We start from the raw sequence: 22,047 nt of genomic DNA, 5'->3' as shown, positions 1-22,047 counted from the left end.
AAAAAATATTTTAACTATGTTAATGGTACTGCAGTCTACGTTAATAATTTTAATAAATAAAATATTAAAATAAATAAATATGTAAATAATATTATTAATTGAAGTGATCACATACATTTTATAAATAGATATGGTAATATTTGTTTATTAATAAATGAATAGTTATAACTAATATAACAAATATATTTTTGTTGATACAGCCTAACAGAAATTTGTTGGTGCGTAAATTGAATCCGCCACAGAGTTGGAATCCGAGGGTCGAAAACTACTTACGCGCCACTGGATTCTACCACGTATCTAGGATTGGGATGATAAGAGGATTTCACCCGTTGTTAGCTGCTCTGGTTGAAAGGTGGAGGCCGGAGACTCACACTTTTGTGTTGCCGGTGGGTGAGGTTACAGTGACATTGGAAGATGTCGCACATATATTTGGGTTACCAATTGATGGAGAGCCTGTAAGTGGATGGACTGATAATAGTAGTGATTTCGTTCAGAGTCAGAGCATGGCAATATTCGGACGTCAACCGGTGCTCAGTCGTAATTCGAAATCCTATATAAAGCTTGGTTGGGTTCGAAGTATCAGAGATGAGGAGCCGTTGGATACTGAAGAGTCCATAAGGAGATACGTAAGATGTAAGATTTTCTGTCTGTTAGGGTCAACCCTATTCACAGATAAGTCGACTGCATATGCCCATGCGAAGTATCTACCGTTGCTTCGCGATTTCGAGCGGATCCATACTTATAGTTGGGGTTCAGCATGTCTTGCACATCTTTACAGAGCACTATGCCGTGCATCACGATATGATACGAAGGAGATGGATGGCCCTCTTAATCTGTTGTTTGTTTGGGCGTGGGAGCGAATGCCGTGTATTGCGCCTGTACCGAGACATATCCTTCCACTTGCTGAGATACCAGTTGCCATGAGGTAAATATTTATGGTTCTTGTCAGAGATTATATTCATTATGCATGTTTCAATTAGGGGTATTTACGTAAATACACATGTTTCAGGTGGAGTCATTCGGAACGGAGCGCAGCGTGGTTAGAGAAGACCGTTGAGACATTTAGGCATGACATAGACTACATGCAGGAGGTAAATATTTATGGTTCTAATGAATCCTAGTTCCATACATTACTGTTAGGGTTTTGACATTGGAATTATCTGTGGCAGTTTGAGTGGCGGCCGTACGAAGGAATAATCGTACCCGGCGAGTTACATGTACATCTTGATGTGTGTGATATCGTTGCTCCGTTGTTGTCATTCGAGTGTATCGAGTGGCACCCTGCGGACCGAGTTATGCGTCAGTTTGGGTTCATACAGCCCCCCACCCCTACCCCGCGAATACCAAGGGACATTCCACTGGAGCAGCATTGCATGGCTCTTCGCGGAGTGCAGCTTCATGACTGGACAGTTTTGCATGCGGGTTGGATAGAGGAGTGGGGCAATAGGCGAAACGCTCGACTGCGGGATCTGCACCCCCTTCCGACAGTCACACGTACGTCGAGCAAGATCGACGACTAACACCTTTCCGCTAGTCATTTCGCGCACCTCAAATACTTCATTCCGTCTATCAAAACGGTGCACAACTATATTCCCAGCCTGTTGCATACTTGCCTCTATCCGCTGTTGTGCGAATACGGAGTAAGTATATCCAGCATGTTTGCGTTCGTGAGATTCAGCACTCTTCCGTGTGAAAAGTTCATTCAACCGATAATACGTTGCTCGGACTAACACCAACACAGGTAGATTACGGGCACCCTTCAACACTGAGTTAATGCACTCGACAAGGTTCGTCGTCATATGGCCCCATCGATGTCCCTCGTCGAATGCCAGTACCCAATGTCTAAGTCCAATGGCATCGCACCACCTGGCGTATGCCTCGCCTCGCTCTTCCAACCTCTTATAGTTGATGTTATACTCTTCCACCGTTCTTGAATACCCAATATTGACCACAAGCTTTTGCAAGTGAGGGACTTTGAATGCTCGTAGGAAGTTGCTGCCGATGTGCCTTATACAAAACATCCACCATGCTCTTGGAGGTTGCCAGTCACCTCCGGAACGATTTACTGCTGCTCGAATTGACTCATGCCGGTCCGAGATCATACCCACACCATCTTTTCTGACAACATGCATTCGCAGATTCCTTAGAAAGAAGTGCCACGCATCAGCTGTCTCCCCTTCCACCAAGGCAAAAGCGATAGGCACAATGTTCTGGTTCCCATCCCGTACAACAGCGACCAGAAGTGTACCTTTGTACTTTTCATATAGGTGTGTTCCGTCAACTTGAACTAGGGGCTTGCAATGCCTGAATGCCCTAACGTATGGATTGAAACTCCAAAATACGCGATGAAGTATTTTTACCCCTTGCGCCTCTTCATTCCCATTGTAGAGTGGCCGTGTTTCTATCTGGACAACTGACCCAGGCATCTTCTGAACCATAACCGAGAGCCACCACGACAAGGCTTGGTAACTCTCCTCCCAATCACCGAAAACTTTCGCTATGGACTTCTGCTTTGCCAACCAAGCCTTTCGGTAACTGATGGTATAGTTGAACCTTGACTGGACTTCGGCTATTATAGTTTTCACCTTTATGGACGGATCAGTCTCGACCAATGGCCTTATAACCTCAGCAACTGTGTCCGAGTCCAACTTGGAATGATCCTGTGAAATCACTCCCATCGTGCACGTGTGCCTACCGTTGTATCTGCGTATCTCCCAATACCCTTTTTTCCGTATCAAGCTGGCTCGGATAAGCCAGTCGCACCCGCGCCCATACATCTTGCACTTTGCATAGAACGTCTGTGGCTCAGACTCATATATGTCGTAGTCAACTCCTCTAGCGATAGTGTAACTTCTAATTGCTGCCACGACCGACTTTCTAGAACTGTATTCCACTCCAATCCGGAACTCTCCGTCCTCGGGATCAGCAACGCCTACAGAAAGTGCCCATTATCGTTTGTTAATCAATCCGAAGTATATATTAAAGATAACAAATTATTCGGTCATCACGTACCTATGTTTGAATATTCCGGAAACTCCGGTGCATGCATGGCGTCGAGATCCAACTCACGCATAAAAGGTGGCACGTTCATCGGTTGACTGATCGATGGGTGAACCACTACATTATCAGCTGCTGTCTCAACTCCCACATCACCATCCTCGTCTTCGTCGCCGGCTTCATAAGTGGCTTCGAAGTCCTCTTCTCTGTCACTATTCATTTCCTCGTACACTGCAGCTCTATCATCCTCCACCTCTAAGTCATTTTGAATCCCTTCTGCCACTTTGGTTTCAAACTCAACATACAGCTCAATATGTGGCTGTCGCATCTGAGTCTGCCGGTGAATTTGAAACATATTATGCATAGTCACTTCGTCAGTGATTGGCATGGTATCAAACTGTATTACGCCACCAAAAACTACAACCGGATTACGGTACAGAATTCTGCTGACTCTCATTAACGTACCGTTCTCCATGGTTTGACAGAGACCATTCCGAAGTTCCATAAACGTCATGGTGCATGGAACCACAAACAAAAATGGATTCTGACACACAAACCTCACTCCCTCATGAGTATTACGTATTATCTCACCGTCGCGATACACTACCAAGTTTGCAGTACCCTCCATTACCCCAGAAACACCCTCAAAGAACACTCACACACTTCCTTAGAATGAAAATGAATCCGTGCACTGCCTTATATAGAGAGTAGCCTTCACCACGCCCCCACGTTTTGATTGCGCCAGGCGAATCACGTTCTGCCACGTGTCATGACGCTCCCACGTGATACGACATCACACCCCCACGTGATGCATAAGTGGACCAACCACGTGCCGCCACGTCAGCAACACGCCCCACGTGATGCCAACGTGGCAATTTCTTCCAGCGCCACGTCATCAACACGCCCCCACGTGGTGCTTGCGTGGCCCATTCACCTTTCGCCACGTCATCACCACGCCCCCACGTGCTAGGTTAGCACGCCCCCACGTGCTGCCACCGTGTCCCAATCATCCTGCACCACGTCAACTCACCTTACACTTGTCGCAGCCTCCACGCCCCTGCGTGTTGAACTTGAATCCATCATTGGGTAAAACACCCTATTCCCCCATTTCTAACCAAAACACCACTTTACTTCCCATATTAAAATTTTTGAGCCACAAAATAAGGATATAGGATTTTTTTTTCTTTTTTTTTTTTTCGTCACACACACATCAACTCACACATACTAAAGATTCTTTTCTATCACAACCCAATTATTGTCCGGAATAGAACCTGCGTGTGACGTATGCAAACAGATTTGTCACTCATAAGTCATACCCTGCTTCAGCCAAACAAATAGTTGACATTTACGGTGTAGTTTTTTTTTGGTGTCATGGACATATACAGTGTATAACTAGCAAATAAAGATAACAATCGGTATATGGGCTGCTATCTATAGTGGGCTTCCATGAGGCTAACACCCAAACACAAAATCAACCCCTCCCCGAAAACAAAAACCATTAGAAGCTACTAATTTGTCAGAGATGTATTCAGACCAAAACACGAAGTTTATTCATAACCCCTTATAATTTTTTTTTCTAAAACAATTTGTGATTGAAATGTTCTAGGCTTGATTACTTTTTTTAAATACCAAAAAAAAATACTAATTTTAAAAATAAATACTAATTATTTTAGGGTCGTATAGATTTAATAAAATATTTTTGTTTAACCTTTTTTTCTAAGATATCTTTTAATTTGTCTGATCAAGGGTTAATCTATTACAAATTTAAATTTTGTTTAAGAGTTTTACTACTAATTAATGAATTACTAAATATACAAAACGAAATTCAAATTTAAATACTTGTTTAAACTTTAAACAGATAAATAAATAAATTATTTGTCCAACTCAAATTAGTTATAAAATAGTTATTTAGCTATATTTTGTGCCTGTAACTTTTTTTTTTTATAAAATAAGGGGGCTTAAGCCCAAAAAAAAATAGACTATAACATCTCTACAACTGGGGTTGCACATGAATCGGATAATATTCACATATCTGCGGTAATTATCCACATCCGATCCGAATTTTGCAGATATTATCCAATCAGCAAAGTCATCGAATCGGATTGGATCCGATCCGCACTATGGTCGGATCGGATTGCGGATTCGGCAGTGATATGCGCAGATCCGATCCGCAAATCCGCATATCCGCACATCACAATTAAATAGCATAGTTTAAGACAGTAAACCCTAATGTGATATGAATTTTAGTATGTTAGTTTATGAATTTTATGATATTTTTTAATTTTTTATGTTGTACTTCAACTTAGAATAATTAAACTTAAATCTTGTGTTATTATTTTGTTTTTGTTATTCAAAAGAACTATTATTGATAATATTCTAGGAGTAAATAGGTTTAAACAGATAAAAAATGAATTTTCTGGATATTTTTTTGTAAAAAGGCCAAACAAAATCTTAAAATAATTTTTTTAATTATGCGGATATATCCGATATCCGATCCGATCCGATCCGCAAGTATGCGGATTGGATCCGGCCTAAAAAATTGCGGATATCGTATCCGATCCGATCCGATAAATACAGTGCAGGTCGGATAGAATTTTAGGCCATATCCGATCCGATCTGATCCGTGTGCAGCCCTATCTACAACATGGGATATTGGGACCCATTAACATCATTACGTAACAAATTAAGTTGGGTTGACTGAGTGGTCATCTCACTCGTCTGCTTAAGTAAGTATTGAAAATTCAAATCCTGCATGCAGCAATTTATTAGCTAGCAATAACAAAAAAAAAAAAAAACATCATCACTTAACTCAGAGAAAAGATATAGAAACTCAAAATCTTAAAAGTCTAAAAGAAGTCTTTCTTTTATTGATATATCAGCACACTTGTGTCTGTCTAAAATTGAAGTTAAATTTCATCTCCCAAGATCTTGTATATATCCTAAGTTAAATTGAAGTTAAATTTTAGATCGATTCTTGTAAAATGATTTGGTAAAAAAATTATTCATAAGTTGTGGCTGTAGTACCCAAAAAATATATATATGTATGAACATTTTAGACATATATAATAGGGTAAAAGAAGTCGCTACTTCTTATTTTGTTGATGTCTCTTCTAAAATGATAAATTCATAATCATACTCATTTTTGTGGGTAGTGATTTGTGAATAGTGATCACTAAATTTTACATATGTATATTTTTAAATTTTATTTTAAAAAATTTTCTGAATTAATGTTGTATTTGAAAAAAAGATTGAAATTGAGAGATAAAAATTCAAAAATAGAAATTGAAAGAAAAAAACTGAATCAAATTTTTATATTGTGTTTGGTGTAAAGTGCACAAAATTGAATTATGTCTCAGTATCATGTTTGATTTAAGATAAATATAAATATTGAGGTATAGATTTAAAACTTGAAAAGTTAAATTAAAGTATTTTTGAAATAAAATATTATTTAAGTTTCAATCTTTGCTTTTTAGAGGTGCTGAAGAAATTAAAATTTTGTCTCCCAAAATTTAAATTTAACTTTAGTTTTTGATCACCAAACACAATATTTAGTCATAATTTTTTAGTCTTAATCCTAGTCCCAAAAAATAAAAATACCCTAATTATTTTTTAACTATCCAAATTAAGCATCGAGTATTTTAAGTTTATATATATATATGGCAAATGAAATGTATAATATAATTGGATGAAAAATTTATGCAAATGCAACATTTTATAATATATTATATTTCTGTTTTAACTCTATTCTATATAAATCGTTATAGGATTTCGCAGTTTTTGAATTCATATATAAATCGCGAGATTCTGTCGCGGATTATGAGTGGCAACAAAAATCTATAAACTGTTGCTACCAATCGCGGATTAAGAGCAACAAAGGATAGCCATAAACTGCGGTAAACCGCTGTACACTGTCGCAGTTTATGAACGAAAACAAAGCAAAGCAGAAATTATTATTAGACACTGAAAAAATTAAAATTTTGTATCCCAAAATTGAAAATTTAGTTTTAATCTATGATCATCAAACATAATATTTAGTTATAGTCCTCCAATCCTAATTTTAATCCCAGTCCCAAAAAACAAACATCTTAACTATCTTCATTAAACGTTGAGCATAGAACATATATATATATAGTTAAACTCATTTTTAATATTTTTTTATATTTTAATATATATTTTATTTTAATATTTAATTTTAATGATTGATTTTAATATACATTTAGTATAATTATATATAAAATAATAATGTCACTCTTATATTTAATAATGCTATTCTTCAATTGATTTTTTTATATTGTATTTTGTATAAGTTTATAGAAAAAAAATAACATTACTAAAATAAAAATGATATTATCTTTAATATATATATATTAGAGAACTATTAAAATTTATTATTTTTTGATTATCAATTAGTTATTAATGTTTAAATGTATAGAATAAAATATGTTGTTGGATTATTAAAGTAAATAAATTAGACTAAAAAATTGAATTAATAGTTAAATAATAATAAAAAATAATAAATTTCAATAGTTTTATATAGGTGACAATGTGGTATGGCATCCAACTCAAGTATGAGAAGCTTAATTTAAACTTGCCATTTGTATGGGGCTTCCAAAACAAAAGGGTAATTGTTTGTTTAAGGGGATGGGTAAAGGTAGCCAACCGTGTGTCCTAGATTGTTTCAAAAGTGCACCCACGCATGCCACAACACAAACCAAACTTTCCACGACCATGGTCCGTAGTCTTATTTCTCGCCATCGTCGACCTCGGTCCCGATTCATCATATCCCTCATTCCCAGGCTCCATATCCGCAATTACCAACACATTTTTTAATGGGATACTTGTTCCGTTCCAAAATAATTCTTGATAGTTTTGCCGATGAGTCTTTTAAGGTATTTAACAAGGTTATATATTTAAGACTATATATTCATTTTAGTCCTTAAAGAATTTTAAATAAGACACTTTAGTTACCAACTAAAATTAATTATTCGATTAGTCCATAACAATTAATTCTGTCAGTCACTTAGATATTTAGATATTTAGCTCCGTCAACTCTAACGGAAGACAAAATGATCCATGACAACTCTAACAGGAGACAAAATGATCCCTGACAACTCTAACAAAGAACAAAATGATCCCTGATCCGTTTATTCAAAAATGATACTGTTCTTCCCTAATTTTTATCATATCTCGCATAACCCTAATATTCATACTCTCATTCTTCACATTCACAATCTTCTTTTTCATCTTTTTTCTTCCTCCTCTTTAACTTCAAGATTAAGCTATGGTGTAATTGCCACACATGTCGCACCTACCTCAATATGTCATAGACAACACGCTTCCTAAATCTTTGTAACTGATACATCCACCTCCTCTGCACTTCACGCACTAGAAGCATCCACTTTCACGTATTCGATAACATCACCTCCAACCCCAACAACGTCTACGACATCCTCAAGACCAAGTTCCATAACTACCCCAAGGGCACGTCTTTCTCCACTCTTCGGCAAGCAATATAGATTGTTGGACATTAGAGCATCATGAGAAGATTCTGCTTCGACATCATATGCAAATTCTCATTTGAAATAGACCGAGTGCTTCATTCTTTCTTTTCCGGAGTCCAAGTTGGCAGACCGCTTCAACTCGCATCTAAGCTATCAGTAGAACGAGCAATGTCGTTATTGCCGCTCATATGAAAACTGAAGCGATTACTGAACATTGGTTCGGAGAAGAAGTTGAAGAAAGCAATCGGAGTGGTGGACAATGTGGTGTCATGGAGATGATAGGGGAGAGGAGGAAGGAGATGACAACAACGACGACGAGTCTTAACAAATCAGACTTGCTGTCTAGATTCATAGGATCCATCGAAGACGATAAGTAGTTGAATGACATAGTCATTAGTTTTCGGAGTATGAATTGGTTGAGAATAAGTTGAGAATTTTTTTTCTTATATATGAACATTAAAGTTATAGAGTATGCATTGTGTAGCTTGAAGTTACAATATTAGACTGTTAGTGTTATGCGAGATATGATGGAAATTGGGAGAGAACAGTGTCGTTTTCGAACAAAGGAGATCAGTGACCATTTTGTCCCCTGTTAGAGTTGTCATGGACTATTTTGTCCTCCATTAGAATTGACAGAGTAAAGGACCTAAGTGACTGACATAATTAATTGTTAGGGACTAATCGAATAATTAATTTTAGTTGAGGACTAAAGTTTTTGGTCGGAAATTTTTTGAGAACCAAAATAGGTATATACTCTATATTTAATTATTAAGCTGTAAAAGTCTAAAAGATTTTTAGTTATGTGATTGTAAAAAAGCTTGTTTATTTGAATATGACATGTATGCTTATTCCATAATGATATGTAATGCTTTTCTACTATGATAAGTATAATTATTCTAATAATTAATTGTTTTATTAAAAAATATATAAAATAATATATATAAATACACATAAATGTATATATATATATTGTAGTTAATTTTGTGTTTATAAAATATTTTATTTTAATAAATTGAGTAAACTATTAAATTGTATTTAAAAGATGTGGCTAATTTTTTTTAGAAATAAAAAAAAAGCATAGTATGTTATCCATTGTTATGGATAAATTAAGTATTTTTTTAATATGAAGATAAAAAATAAGAGAGTCAAATTTTATAATAAAATTTTAGAAGTATATAAATTGAAAGGTTAGATTTGTTATTTTAAAATAATAAAAAAATTCATAAACACAAATTTGATTCTTAAATTTTTAATTTTAGAAAAATAAAAATTATAAATACAAATCTAATCCTAAAATTTTGGTATTCAAATCTAATGCTCAAATTTTTTTTTAATTATCCTCCACAATTTTGTGATGCACCTCATCACCCTCGTAATACAATAAAACACACACTTCTCCAATATTAAAAATAACATTGATGTGAGAAACACAAATGTTTATGTAATAAACATAGAACTATTTGATAATTGGTTATTTTCTTTAATATTTTAAAATCTTTTCAAAGATCTTTTACCAGTTTTATCTTTTAGAATTTTTGTCTACGTTTGAATTTTTTGTAATTTATTTTAAAAAATTGAAACTTTTTTATGATAAATACTCTATAAAATTAATTTTTTTATCTCCTAATAAAAATAATGTACATTATTTAACATTTTAACAAGGAATAAATTAAAATTCAATAAATTTTCATTCTTTATCCTAATATGAAAGATAAGTTTTGAAAAAATACTCTTAATGTTTAATTTATATTAATTGTGTTATCAAATCTTATATAAGTTTGGAATTTTATACTATTATTTTTCAAATTTTCTAAATATTAAAAATTTATCAGGTCAATATTAGTTTTTTTTTTCATTTTACTCTTATCCGTCAATTTCCTCTTCTTCCTCAAACACCACCGTCAACATCATCCTCTCTCAAACACCATGACAACCACCAGCAATATCTAATCATTATCAACGGCACAACATCCATGACCATGAGAGGTGTCGGATTTGCTTATTCAGCTTTTCTTTTTAGTTAGCATGTATCTGAAATATACATATTAAAATAATTAAATTAGAATTTTTTTTTGAAATGATATAAAATTTAAATTTTTAGTATATTTATTATGTATTTATAAAATTAAAAATAAAAATTTTTTATTAACAATAATATGTCCAACTTAGCTAAGCCATATTTTTAATCACTTTTTGAGCTACCTCAGTTCCAATGTTTGGGAACGGACGAAAAATCCCGTTTATTTGATAGTTATGGAGTCTGATTAGATGGTTGTCTGGAAATAAAAATCTTTGTAATAATACAAGTTTCGGGGTCATAATTTTTTATGGAAAGCTTAAATCTCTTATTTTATGCTTAAGAAATATAGGATACCATCTCATCTTGTCGTTTCTTGAGCACTTGTGGATGTTTGATGGGAATTCCTAGAGCATCCAATGACGGCTAATCTTCCTAATCAAATTATTCTATTTTCTGTTTGTTTTTGTTTTTTTTGTGTGTTAATCTATAAATTTATGGATTTTGACCTAGTTCAACCAAAAGAAGTATGTATTGGTTCCGTTCTACGAATTAGGCCAAGTCAGAAAAATCATTAACCTATAATCAGGAGCAGATTTGAGGATGGGACAAGTGGGGTGCTGTGGGCCCTCAGAAAATTTAGAAATTCTCTAATATATTATAGGATGTGCAGATTTTAATAAAAGTCATTTTAACGGGTAATTTACACTAATAAATTAAATGATTTTTTCAGAGTATAATGTCATTATCAAAATATAAATTTTATATTTAATTTTATAAATTAAATAAAAATTTAATTGATATGAACTTAATTTCATAAATGAAATGATAATTAATTGATATAATGTTTTAATTATTTTTTAAATTAAATTACATATTGTATAAATATAATTGATTATTTTATATTGTATAATTATCTGTTATTTCTAATTCTAAAAAAGAATAAAGTTTTAACTCTTATATTATTTTAGAGAGTTATATTTTATATTAATTTTTTAATATTAAAAATTTTGATAATGAATTTTTAGATACCAATGAATCAAAGAATAATTTTTAATGAATTTTTAGAAATTGTTTATTGTTCCATTTTAAATTTACAAGTTTATAAAAATGAAGATTTTCTAGAATTTAAATTAGAACACAAAAGTTGAATTTTTATTCTTATTCGTTTTGTTTTTTTGATATTTTATTTAAATCTAAATAGAAGGTATTTTTTATTGACATTTATGTTTTAAAATTAATAACAATTAAGAGTAAAGTATCATTTTTGTCCCCAATATTTGGGGTAAGTCTTAAAGTTGCGCATAACGTTTCAATCGTTCTATTTAAATCCCTAAAATTTCAAAATTGATTCAATGTTGTCCTGCCGTTAGGGATCCGTTAATAAAATTGACAGTGTGACAAAATTGAGACAATTTTAAAACGTTAGGACTTAAATAGGACGAAAATATTGGGGACAAAAACGATACATAAAAATAAATTTTAATTTAATTTTATCTTTTAATAATATCAATTTTTTTACTGTACATAGTATTCAATTATTTTTTAATTACATCTAAGTAAATTATACTTAATCACATTACTTTCATTTTAAATAAATTTATTTTTTTATAATTTTAAAGAATTTTGATACATTAGAGACAAAAGGTATAATGTATATTTTATTGTATATATATTAGTTTTTTTTTCTTTTCTGTAAGTTTATATACTAGTCATTTTACAAATCTTTCACAAGTTTATATACTAGTCATTCTACAAACATTTCATGATAACTAAAAATCTTTAAGAGTAAAATTATAAAAATAAATAATTTATTTAGAATGAAAGTAATATGATTAAGTGTAATTTACTTAGATGTGATTAAAAAATAATTGAATACTATGTATAGTAAAAAATTGATATTATTGAAGGATAAAATTAAAATTTATTTCTATGTATCGTTTTTGTCCCTAACGTTTTCGTCCTATTTAAGTTCTTAATGTTTCAAAATCGTCTCAATTTTATCCCGCCGTCAATTCTGCTAACGGATCCCTAATGGCAGGACAACATTGAGTCAATTTTGAAACGTTAGGGACTTAAATAGAACAATTAAAACGTTAGGGACAACTTTAGAACTTACCCCAAACATTGGGGACAAAAACGATACTTTACTCTAACAATTAACTTAAAGGTAAAAAATGTCAATAAGTTGTATAAATAATAAATCGAATCAAACTAATTCAATTTACTGTATATATATTGCAAAAATAATAAATCGAAACAGGTTATTCAATTTTATACTTTTACATTATACATATATATAAAAAATCGAATCTAGTTGATTCAGTTTATTACTATTGTAACTAAATCGAATCCAATTAATTCGATTTATATTAAAAATATTATAAAATAGACATATAACAAAAATTGTTTAAACATATTTGCGTAATTTTAATCCCATTCAGTTTGTTGTGTAAATTGCCCCTTTTTTTAATCCAATGAATAATGTGTGGCATTTTAATTCTACAAGCATGAATTCAATTCTCATTTTTTATATTTTGAATTTTTATTGTTCCTTCTACCTTTTACTTTTTCTCCCTTAATTCTTTATATCTATTATTATATAAAAAATATTTTAATTCTTATAACAACTAATTAAATGTAATAAAAAATATATACATAAAAATTAAGTTATTTAAAAGTTTATTTATTTTTTCATAATACTAATATCATAACATATTAAATTAATTATTTACACTAAATATGACACAATATTTGACTATATATACGTATTTTTAACTTTTGGTATTTTTTTTATAAAATTTCTAAATCTGTTACGATTTATAAGGTATAAAATGAAATTTTTAATTGGACAAGTTATATGAATAAATTGAATTAGTTTGAAATTTATCCAATTGTAACTTTTTGAAACAACAAACATGTTTGTAATTTTTTTTAATTCTATGAAAATTGTTATAGAGTACAACGATTTTTAACTTGCACATAATTTAAAAAACATGCAAAGCAGAAACCGCTAGAGGGTGTAGCGGTTTCTGAAGAATATGTACGACATATAAATTGTTATTGGTATATTGGTTTCTGATGAAATAGTGGATAGCGTAATCTCTAACACCCTGTAGCGGATTATGTATATGTGAATTCTCTATATATACTAGTGGAAGGCAATTGTGAAGAAGTACAGTGTCATTTTTACAATGGATAGTGAGGAGAGTTTTCTAACTCTAGTGCATTGCTCTGGAAAAATTTAAAAAAAAAAAAAGCAAAAGGCACGGTGTTAAGTTTACTAATAGGGAACCACTAAATGTCTTTATCTAGTTATCGAATACCTTGTTAGATCTAAAAATTAGTATATTGCAAAAGCTCGGGGTGTGTGGGACAAAGTGGGTGAAGAAGTTATTTTACAAGATTCCTATTGTTATTGTGTCAACCGGTGCGAAGTATGATACATTTATAATAGGGTCCGATCAAGATATGCATGTTTTGTTTTATTGTCGGCGGAGTTTTCCGGAAATGAGAATACACAAGTTTTATGCCAAGTTGGAAGATGATGTCAATAGTTATGGGGCATCAGTGCCTAATTCTCAGTCGATTACGTTGAGAGTGCTTTTACCTCGATGTCATGGCTGCACCTGCTTGTCCGTTGGTTGATCCTCCATCTATTGTAGTTGGGATGACTAGTTCACCTCGTCTAATTCCAGATTTTACAGGTGAGGGTGAACCGGATCGAGTTAAAAATGCGATGTGAGAGGATGATTCGGACGAAGAGCCTATTAACATTGTTAGAGACAATGATGAGGATACTCAGAGTAATCCACCTACACAGCATGGCCCATCAAATTCCGGTACACAGCAATGTCCTCCACATTTCTCAACCTTAAACTTGGAAACCATCGGCTAATAGTCAGACGTAGATCCTACCTTTGGGGTCAAGGATTGCATAATGAAACTACTCCTACAGAATTTCAGATTGGCCAATCTTTCCAAAGTAAGAAGGAAGCTATGTTGAGTGTAAAGAATTATAGCATCTGTTGTGAAGTTGAGTATAGGGTAATAGAGTCAGATCATCTTAAGTACCATGAAAAACTCAAGGAGATCGGTAAAGGTTGCACGTAGTTGATTCACATCATACTTTGGTAACAAAAGAGTACTTGGGAGGTTAGAAGGTACAACGGACCTTACACTTGCTTGCCTACATCGATTTCAAGCGATCATCGATAGCTTGATTATCATGTCATTTGTGTGAGGATCATTTCATAGGTTAGAGCCGATGCTGTAGTTATGATAAAGGTATTGTAGCAAGCTACAGAAGCAACCTATGGATTCAGGTCTAGTTACATGAAGGTTTGGCTGGCAAAGCAGAAGGCAGGAGCACAGATTTATGGAGATTGGGAAGAGTCTTATGGCGAGTTGTCCCGTTAGATCCTTGGTGTGCAGTCCACTATGGAGGAAATCGTTGCACTGTTGAAGACTTCTCCGGTTAGAGTTGGTGATTAGATCGATGAATCTACCGTGTACTTTCATCGTTTTTTCTGGACATTTTCTCCTTGTATGCAGGCATTTCGACATTGCAAGCCACTGGTCAGCATCGATGGTACTCACTTGTATGACAAACTTTGCTTCTGACTATCGTGCAAGATAGAAACTCGAATATCTTGTTAATTGTGTTTGCATTTGTAGAAGGGGAAATGCGGAATTCTGGCTTTTTTTTACCAACCTTTGACACCATATAACTCTACAAGAGGGTATTCTGGTGATCTCTGACAGGCACAATGGCATCAATGCTACATTAGAGGCACCTGATAGTGGTTGGCTATGTCCTTATGCATATCGAGCATTTTGCATTTGTCATTGTTGAGTTTGGAAAACTAATATTTGATTAAAATGATAAATAAACATTATTAGAGAATTATTAGTTGTTTATATGATTATGTTGTGCTTGTGTGCAGGAAAAGAATTTTATAAACATGGCCCAAGGAACTAATCATCAAGACCACACAAAAACAAATCTTGGTCTATAATAAATAAACCAAGCCCACATACTACATTCCATCAAAACTAAAGCTAGGCCATATCACAAGTCTATGAACCAAATATGAGGGAACAAAAAAAGGAGCCCAAAAACCTTCAAGCCTCATACGGTTACCTACTCCTATACCTCAAGAAACTTGAATCCTAAGTTCAACTCACTTTAATCCCACTTAGCTTCCATTGAAAGACAAGAATCCCTTCTTCTCTCTCCTTTCTCTTTTCACTTTGGTGACATCACTCAGCAAGTAAGAAAGAAAGAAAAAAAAAGTGCAGAAGCTATGGAGTGTTAAAGAACAAAAAGGTTGTTGCCAAAACTAAGCAAGAAGAAAGGGCTACAACCAAGTAGCAAGTTGCATTCGGTCAGAGCTCATCAAAAAGCAACTTCCCTTATTTGTGCTACACAAAGGAATCAAGAAGAAATCAACAAAGTCTCAAGCACTAATCAAGCAACCATAGAAAAATCAAAGTCAAAACTGAATAGCAAAAGATCCATGCTCAGAAATAAAACTTGGAGCCAAAGCAAGGCTCTACAGTCAAGATTGAAGAAGCTTGAAGAAAAAGGATGAGAGAAAAGAGGTAAGGTGCATGCAACAGATTCAGATCTCTCTTTCTCCTCACTGACGAAGTCACTGCATGCTCTGTGAAGGTGAAGAAGACACTATGAACCTTGAACTAGCTTCAGCCTTGGAAGATTCACTCTTCTATAGTAAGGGTAAAAGGGCAAGGGTTGAAGGCAAGAGAGTAAGAACAAAGCAAAGAGTTCAGTTCTCATAGCTTCTTAAGCTTGTTGAGTTCTTCTTCTTCATGTTGGTCATTTAGTATTTTATTTTTCTCAGTTTTGATCTGTCTGAGTCTCATTGAAAAAGGAAAACAAAGTGAGGTTTGTAAGAAAAAGCCAATGAGAGGAAAAAGACAGTGAGTTAAACTAGGAGAAAAAGCCATAAGATGTCTCAGATTTTCTTTGTACATCTTTCTGTTTTGTTTCATGATCATGTGGGGATTCTCTTGCAAGTTGAGTTAGCACTTTACTGTTAAAATCTAGATTGAGGTTTAGTCAAGTTCAGATTGGGTTAGAATCTGTATTTGTCCCAAATAGGATTGGATAGATCCTAGGAAAAATATTGGTGTATGTAATGTGTTGAAAAGTTAGTAAAATTCCATCATAATTGTGATTGAGACTGCATGTAGGCTACATTGCACTAAGTAGATGAACCAGGATACAACTGGGTGTTACTTCTTCTTCTCTACTTCGCTTTTGTTTCTATTACTCAAGAGACAAAATAACAATGTCTCTCAACTCAATATGAGACAAAAGTAAAAATATCTCCTAAATTTCTTGAAAAAATGAAAGGTAATATTCAGCAGAAAAGGAGGCTAAGATTCAACCCCTCTTCCCTTAGCCACTGATAACCATCAATCATGTTACAACTAATTTTTTCCTCAGTTTCAAGGGGTAGGATGCAAAAAGACTACTTGTAAATGATGCTTATGCGAAGACTAAGGCAGAGTTTCACTATTGGTTTGATATTATAAGGATTGAAAATTTGGTTATGTGTGATTGGGTAAACATAATGGAATACGATAAGTGAACCCAGTACTAAGATGGTGGCAAACGCTTTAGCCACATGACAACCAACATATCTGAGTGTGTTAAGGCTATTTTGAAGGGCACAAGAAATCTACCAGTCACTTCGTTGGTAAAGTCCACATACGAACGGTTTGCAGAGCTGTTTGTAATTCGAGGACAGATGGCAAAGGCGCAATTTGGGACTGGGCACCAATTTTGCCAGGTGCTGGAGAAAGCAATAAAGCACCACTTGAGAGATTTGAGATGCTTCACTGTCACTCTGTTTGATAGGCATCAGTCTGAGTATACTATGGCCGAGACGACTCTTACCGATAACTTCTTGCTGAGTGCGTATCGAGTTTCTCCTAGGGATCATACCTACGACTGTGGCTACTTTCAGGCTCTCAATTACCCATGTTTCCATGCGATCACATGTTGTGCTCAATTGCGACTAAACCGGGCAACATATGTTGGTGATGTTTATAGCATGACTAAGGTGTTCAATGTATATCGAATGAGGTTTGCATTGCCTATTCCAGAAGGACTTTGGCCGCCATATGACGGTCCTACTATCATTCCTGATCCTAACATGAGAAGTATAAGAGAAGGGCAACCGAGGTCCACCAGAATTCGTAATACCATGGAAGAGGCTGATCCTAGTAGACCGAAGCATTATGGCCTCTGCAGACAGCCCGGGCACACTCGCAGGAAATGCCCTCAGCGAGGCTCCATGACTAGAGGTGAGGCGTAGATGTCATGATGTCTTTCTTTTAGTTTATGTTGTTCTTTTTATTGTCATTTTGTCTTTATTTGAACCAGGATGAAATATTGTACGGGTTTAAAAATTATGTATGGATTCATGTATTGCTATATGAACGTGTTCTTTTGGTTTTTCGTTAATTTGATTCCTTTTAGATAGAATATATGTAAACAAAAGTGACTATAAAAGGCATTCATTTGCTATAAATATAGAAGGCATACATATAGCTATAAATATAGAAGGCGTAAATATAAATAAAAATAGTCATACAGATAAGCATATATAAGCGGAATACATATAAAGTCATACAGTCATATAAATAAACATACATAAGTGGAATACAAAGTCATACAAATACTACATTCATAATAATGCTACTGTTCATCTCCATCATCATGGTCATCGTCCCCAAATACACCAAGTAAATGAGAGCCTATGCCACATTGAGCAGGATGCCTCACTCTAGCAGCTCTCTGAGGCTAATCTACTAAAACATCAGTTAGCTGACCCACTCCAAATGCAAATAAGGGCATCTCTCCCATGTTAAACCAAGTGTCATATGGACTACTTGCAGGCTCATTAAGGTCAACCACAAACTATGGCTGGTAGCCCAGAATTTGAAACTGGCCCTCCGACATCTAGGGCTAGTAGCCTAGAATCTGAGACTAGCCCTCAAGCATCTGAGGCTAGTACTCCGATATTTGAGCCTGGACCTCTGGCATCTGTGGCTGGTACTCTGGTATTTGAGCCTAGACCTCTGGCATCTGTGGCATGTAATGCCACTCAATCACGGCAAAATATATCAAGTTCGTGACCGCCCGCCATAACCGACAATGCTCTTCAGTAAGTATCTCCGGATGAACCATGGAAAGTATGTCAAGCGCAGCATAAGGCTCCCACACAATCTTAAAAGGACAACAAAAAATCTAATGTTAGAATAGTATAGGCAGAGAGGCCGGTGAACTACTAATGAAACATCCAACCACACACAATCAACTTACATCTCGACCACCCAATCAGTCTAATGCAAGGCGATACTAGATAAGTCTATGCTCCTTCCCATCAAATTTTGGTAAATAGGTGGCCCACTTGAAGGATAATAATGTAAAATCAATGTTTAATACAGGATCTAAAATGTTAATAACTTAAAACAAATAAACGAGATGCTCAGTGCATTGAACAATACCTGGATGCCAATGGAAAAGAAAAATTGTCACACCCATGCAGCCTCAGCGTGGGAAACCGCCAGAAAATCCAAGACTGTAGTAGCTGAAGAGGACCAGCCAAGTTGGTGACATTTTTGTTGGCCATCCGACACATGCATCGATACAACCATGCCAATGCAGTTGAATCTCAGTTATAAGTTCCCATCTCATCAAGTTTCGCCACAAATGGCATCCACCAAATATGAACTCGATTCGAACTTTTGTCACTAAATAGTTGAGTGGATAACAGCATCATGATATACGCATGTGCGTATATGCGAACAGTATCTTTATTCGCATCGGCTGGTAGCACCCTAAACTTCTCATGGAACCATGTGAAGTTGACTGTTGTCTGTAAAATCCGGTTAATTAACGGCTAATTAACCTATAAATGAGAATTTATTCTAGAAAGCCCAAAATGTGATTTTTATGGCTTAATATGATAGAGGAGATTGAGATGAGAATTTCGGTACCAATTTTATAGAATTCGGACCAAGATTAGACCGAACGGGCCAAACCGGGCCAACCGGACCCAAAGTGGGCCCTTGGCCCAACATAACTAAACCAAAACCCTAGTTTTCAGCACTCTCTCTCCTCACAACACTCAAAAACACGCTGAAAGTAGAGGGAATGGGGGAAGAACACTCTCTCAAACTTCTATTTCTCACTTGATCTTCAAACCACCATAACTTTTGATCTAGAGCTCTGATTGCCGCTCTGTTTACGGCCACGCGTTCACCGCGGAGAGCTCTAAAAAACCCATACAATTAATCTTGAGGTAAGCCACGTTTTGCTCTTTGAAATTCCAGCCTTGTTTTTGAGTTTTATGAGCAAAAATGTTGAGATTTTGGGCTCTTTGATGTTATAGGACCCAACTCTCTTAAAGGAGAAGGTTAATCTTGTCTCCTTGGGCTTTGGGTGTGGTAAGATTCTCAACCCTAGTGTAATTTGTTGTTCTATGATGTTTGGGTATTGAGATGTTGTGTATGGGTATGATGATTGTGGCTTAGGTTGTGTATATGTGAATATTGGATCTTGAGTGGTGATTTTGAAAAGCTTGAAAAAGGATTTGGTGGTGAAAAATCTGGTCTTGGAGGTGTTGAGGCCTTGAGAGCTAGTGGATAAGTGATTTGGAAGTGCTCGGTTGAGCTTGGGAAATCGGCTAAGGTATTGTTTCGATTTCCCGTATCTAATATGTAATGTGGCAGGAAATACTTAGGCTAGAGGCCCTAAGATAGGCATTGAATGGTTGATGTTGTTGAATGATTGAGATATATGATGTGGTCANNNGAGGCTTGATGTTGAAATTGATATATTTTGATTGATTTCAAAGAAAAAGGATGAAAATGGCATGTTTTGATTGATTTTGAAAAGAGTTGGAAATGGCTTGTTTGAAAATGGCATGTTGTGGTTTTGCATGAAAAACATGGTTTTTGGGCATACTTTGACGGGACATAACTTGGACTACGAATCTCTGTTTTGTACCAAATCTGTTTAGAAATGAAATTGGATCCGGGATGTCCATGCCGTTCAAAGAACGGGTGAAAAACGATTTAAAATGAGGAAGTTATGTCCGTCGGAAGATTGGGATTTAAATCTGTGAATTCTGCAGCTTTTAACTTAGAAAATTTTTAGCAGAATGACCCCTTGCGCGTGGGCGCACCTGGCACATACGCGCCGATCTTCCAGAAAGCGCCATCCACGCGTGCGCGTGGTGTGCGCAGGCGCGCCAATTGGTTTGCACCCAATGCTCAGCCATTTTTCAGAGAGTTGTGCCAGAACTGTGCCAGCTTTGTGCTTGGGCACGAGAGTACCCACGCGTACGCGTGGTTGACGCGTACGCGTCGATTGGCAAATTTTTAATCCACGCGTTAGCGTGCATGACGCTTGCGCGTCGATGAAGTTTTTGAGGCCATCCACGCGTGCGCGTACGCGTGGCCCTGTTTTCATCTCAAAGTTGATTTTTGAGTTTTAAAAGCCAAATTTCATACTTCTAAGCCTCCGATCTCACCACTTATATTTTAAATCATTATGATATGCCTAGCTATGAGAGAAGGAGCTAGTGGTAACTTGCGAGTGAAGCAAGGGAAAATGAATAATCAATGAGGATCATTGATGATTATGTGAGATGTGGAGGATGGTAGTGGAAGTGCTTGTTATGCCATTGGCCAAAGGGCCGTAATCATTTATGAATTCGCTGGTTCTGGATTGAACCGTGAGCTAGAATAGCTGTGTATGCTATGAATATTGGCTGGTTATGGATTTAACCGTGAGCCGGAATGGCTGTGTATGATATGAATATTTGGATGAGAATTCATGCATGTTTATGCTGAATTATTGATAATTGTGATTTGCGCTTCCACTATCTGAGATACGAGTTTCCCTGGGTAGTAGCAGTGGCTAGCCATCACGTGCTCCAGGTTGAGACTTGATACTCTGTTGACCCTATGTCATAAGTGTGGCCGGGCACTGTGAAAGACCCGTAAATATTCACCAGTGAGGGTGATGGATATAGATCATGATTATGATCAAGTTTATAACGAGTATAACTCGAGTTGGGGATGCGTGACAGAGGGACAGTCCAATGGTTAGCGACCAGGACTTGTCGGGTTGGCTCTATAACCGACAAGATGATATCATCAGCCACTAGGGACAGGCATTCATCATATGCATACTATGTGAATTGTTTGGGATTGCCTATTTGACTGCATATTACTTGCTAATTGTCTAAATGCCTTACTTGTTCCTAATTGTATATTTCTTGCTTGATATAACTGTGTTTGCTACTTTATACTCCTGCTGGTGGTTGGGAGGTTTGAAGGAATTGGAAAGGGAAGTATTAGTTAGACTGAAGTATCTTTATTCAGATGCCCTTTATGGTTTAGCTTGTTTATAAGCTTTGATATTATCTGGAAGAATTTCTAGGATTGCCTTCGGCTTTCCTCTATTATTATGTATTATATATGTGGAAG

General features: G+C 35.3%; 2 protein-coding genes across 2 annotated transcripts in view; one reads left to right on the top strand and one right to left on the bottom strand.

The window, feature by feature from the left end:
- LOC107469090 (serine/threonine-protein phosphatase 7 long form homolog) overlaps positions 1-1,197 on the top strand; it is a 1,781-nt gene extending 584 nt beyond the window's left edge. The window contains exons 2-4 of the mRNA XM_016088468.1: positions 201-925; positions 1,010-1,091; positions 1,141-1,197. Of these exons, the coding sequence (XP_015943954.1) occupies positions 201-925; positions 1,010-1,091; positions 1,141-1,197 (864 nt within the window). The remainder of the gene's footprint in view (positions 1-200; positions 926-1,009; positions 1,092-1,140) is intronic.
- A 59-nt stretch (positions 1,198-1,256) lies between these two features.
- Positions 1,257-3,625, bottom strand: LOC107469091 (uncharacterized). The gene is made up of 2 exons (XM_016088469.1): positions 3,013-3,625; positions 1,257-2,932 (listed from the first exon to the last, which is right to left on the bottom strand). The coding sequence occupies exons 1-2, from the start codon at positions 3,623-3,625 to the stop codon at positions 1,257-1,259; spliced, it is 2,289 nt and encodes a 762-aa protein (XP_015943955.1).
- Between the last annotated feature and the right edge of the window lie 18,422 nt (positions 3,626-22,047).

This window comes from Arachis duranensis, chromosome 10 (genome assembly GCF_000817695.3).
Source record: "Arachis duranensis cultivar V14167 chromosome 10, aradu.V14167.gnm2.J7QH, whole genome shotgun sequence".
Taxonomy (NCBI): domain Eukaryota; kingdom Viridiplantae; phylum Streptophyta; class Magnoliopsida; order Fabales; family Fabaceae; genus Arachis; species Arachis duranensis.
This window is presented reverse-complemented; position numbering and strand designations above follow the sequence as displayed.

What these genes read in the sequence shown, in the direction of transcription:
- LOC107469091 (XM_016088469.1), bottom strand. Translation starts at nt 3,625, where the DNA reads ATGGAGGGTACTGCAAACTTGGTAGTGTATCGCGACGGTGAGATAATA. An exon ending in TCCGGAATATTCAAACATAG is followed by an intron (nt 2,933 to 3,012) that starts GTACGTGATGAC and finishes CACTTTCTGTAG; the next exon opens with GCGTTGCTGATCCCGAGGAC.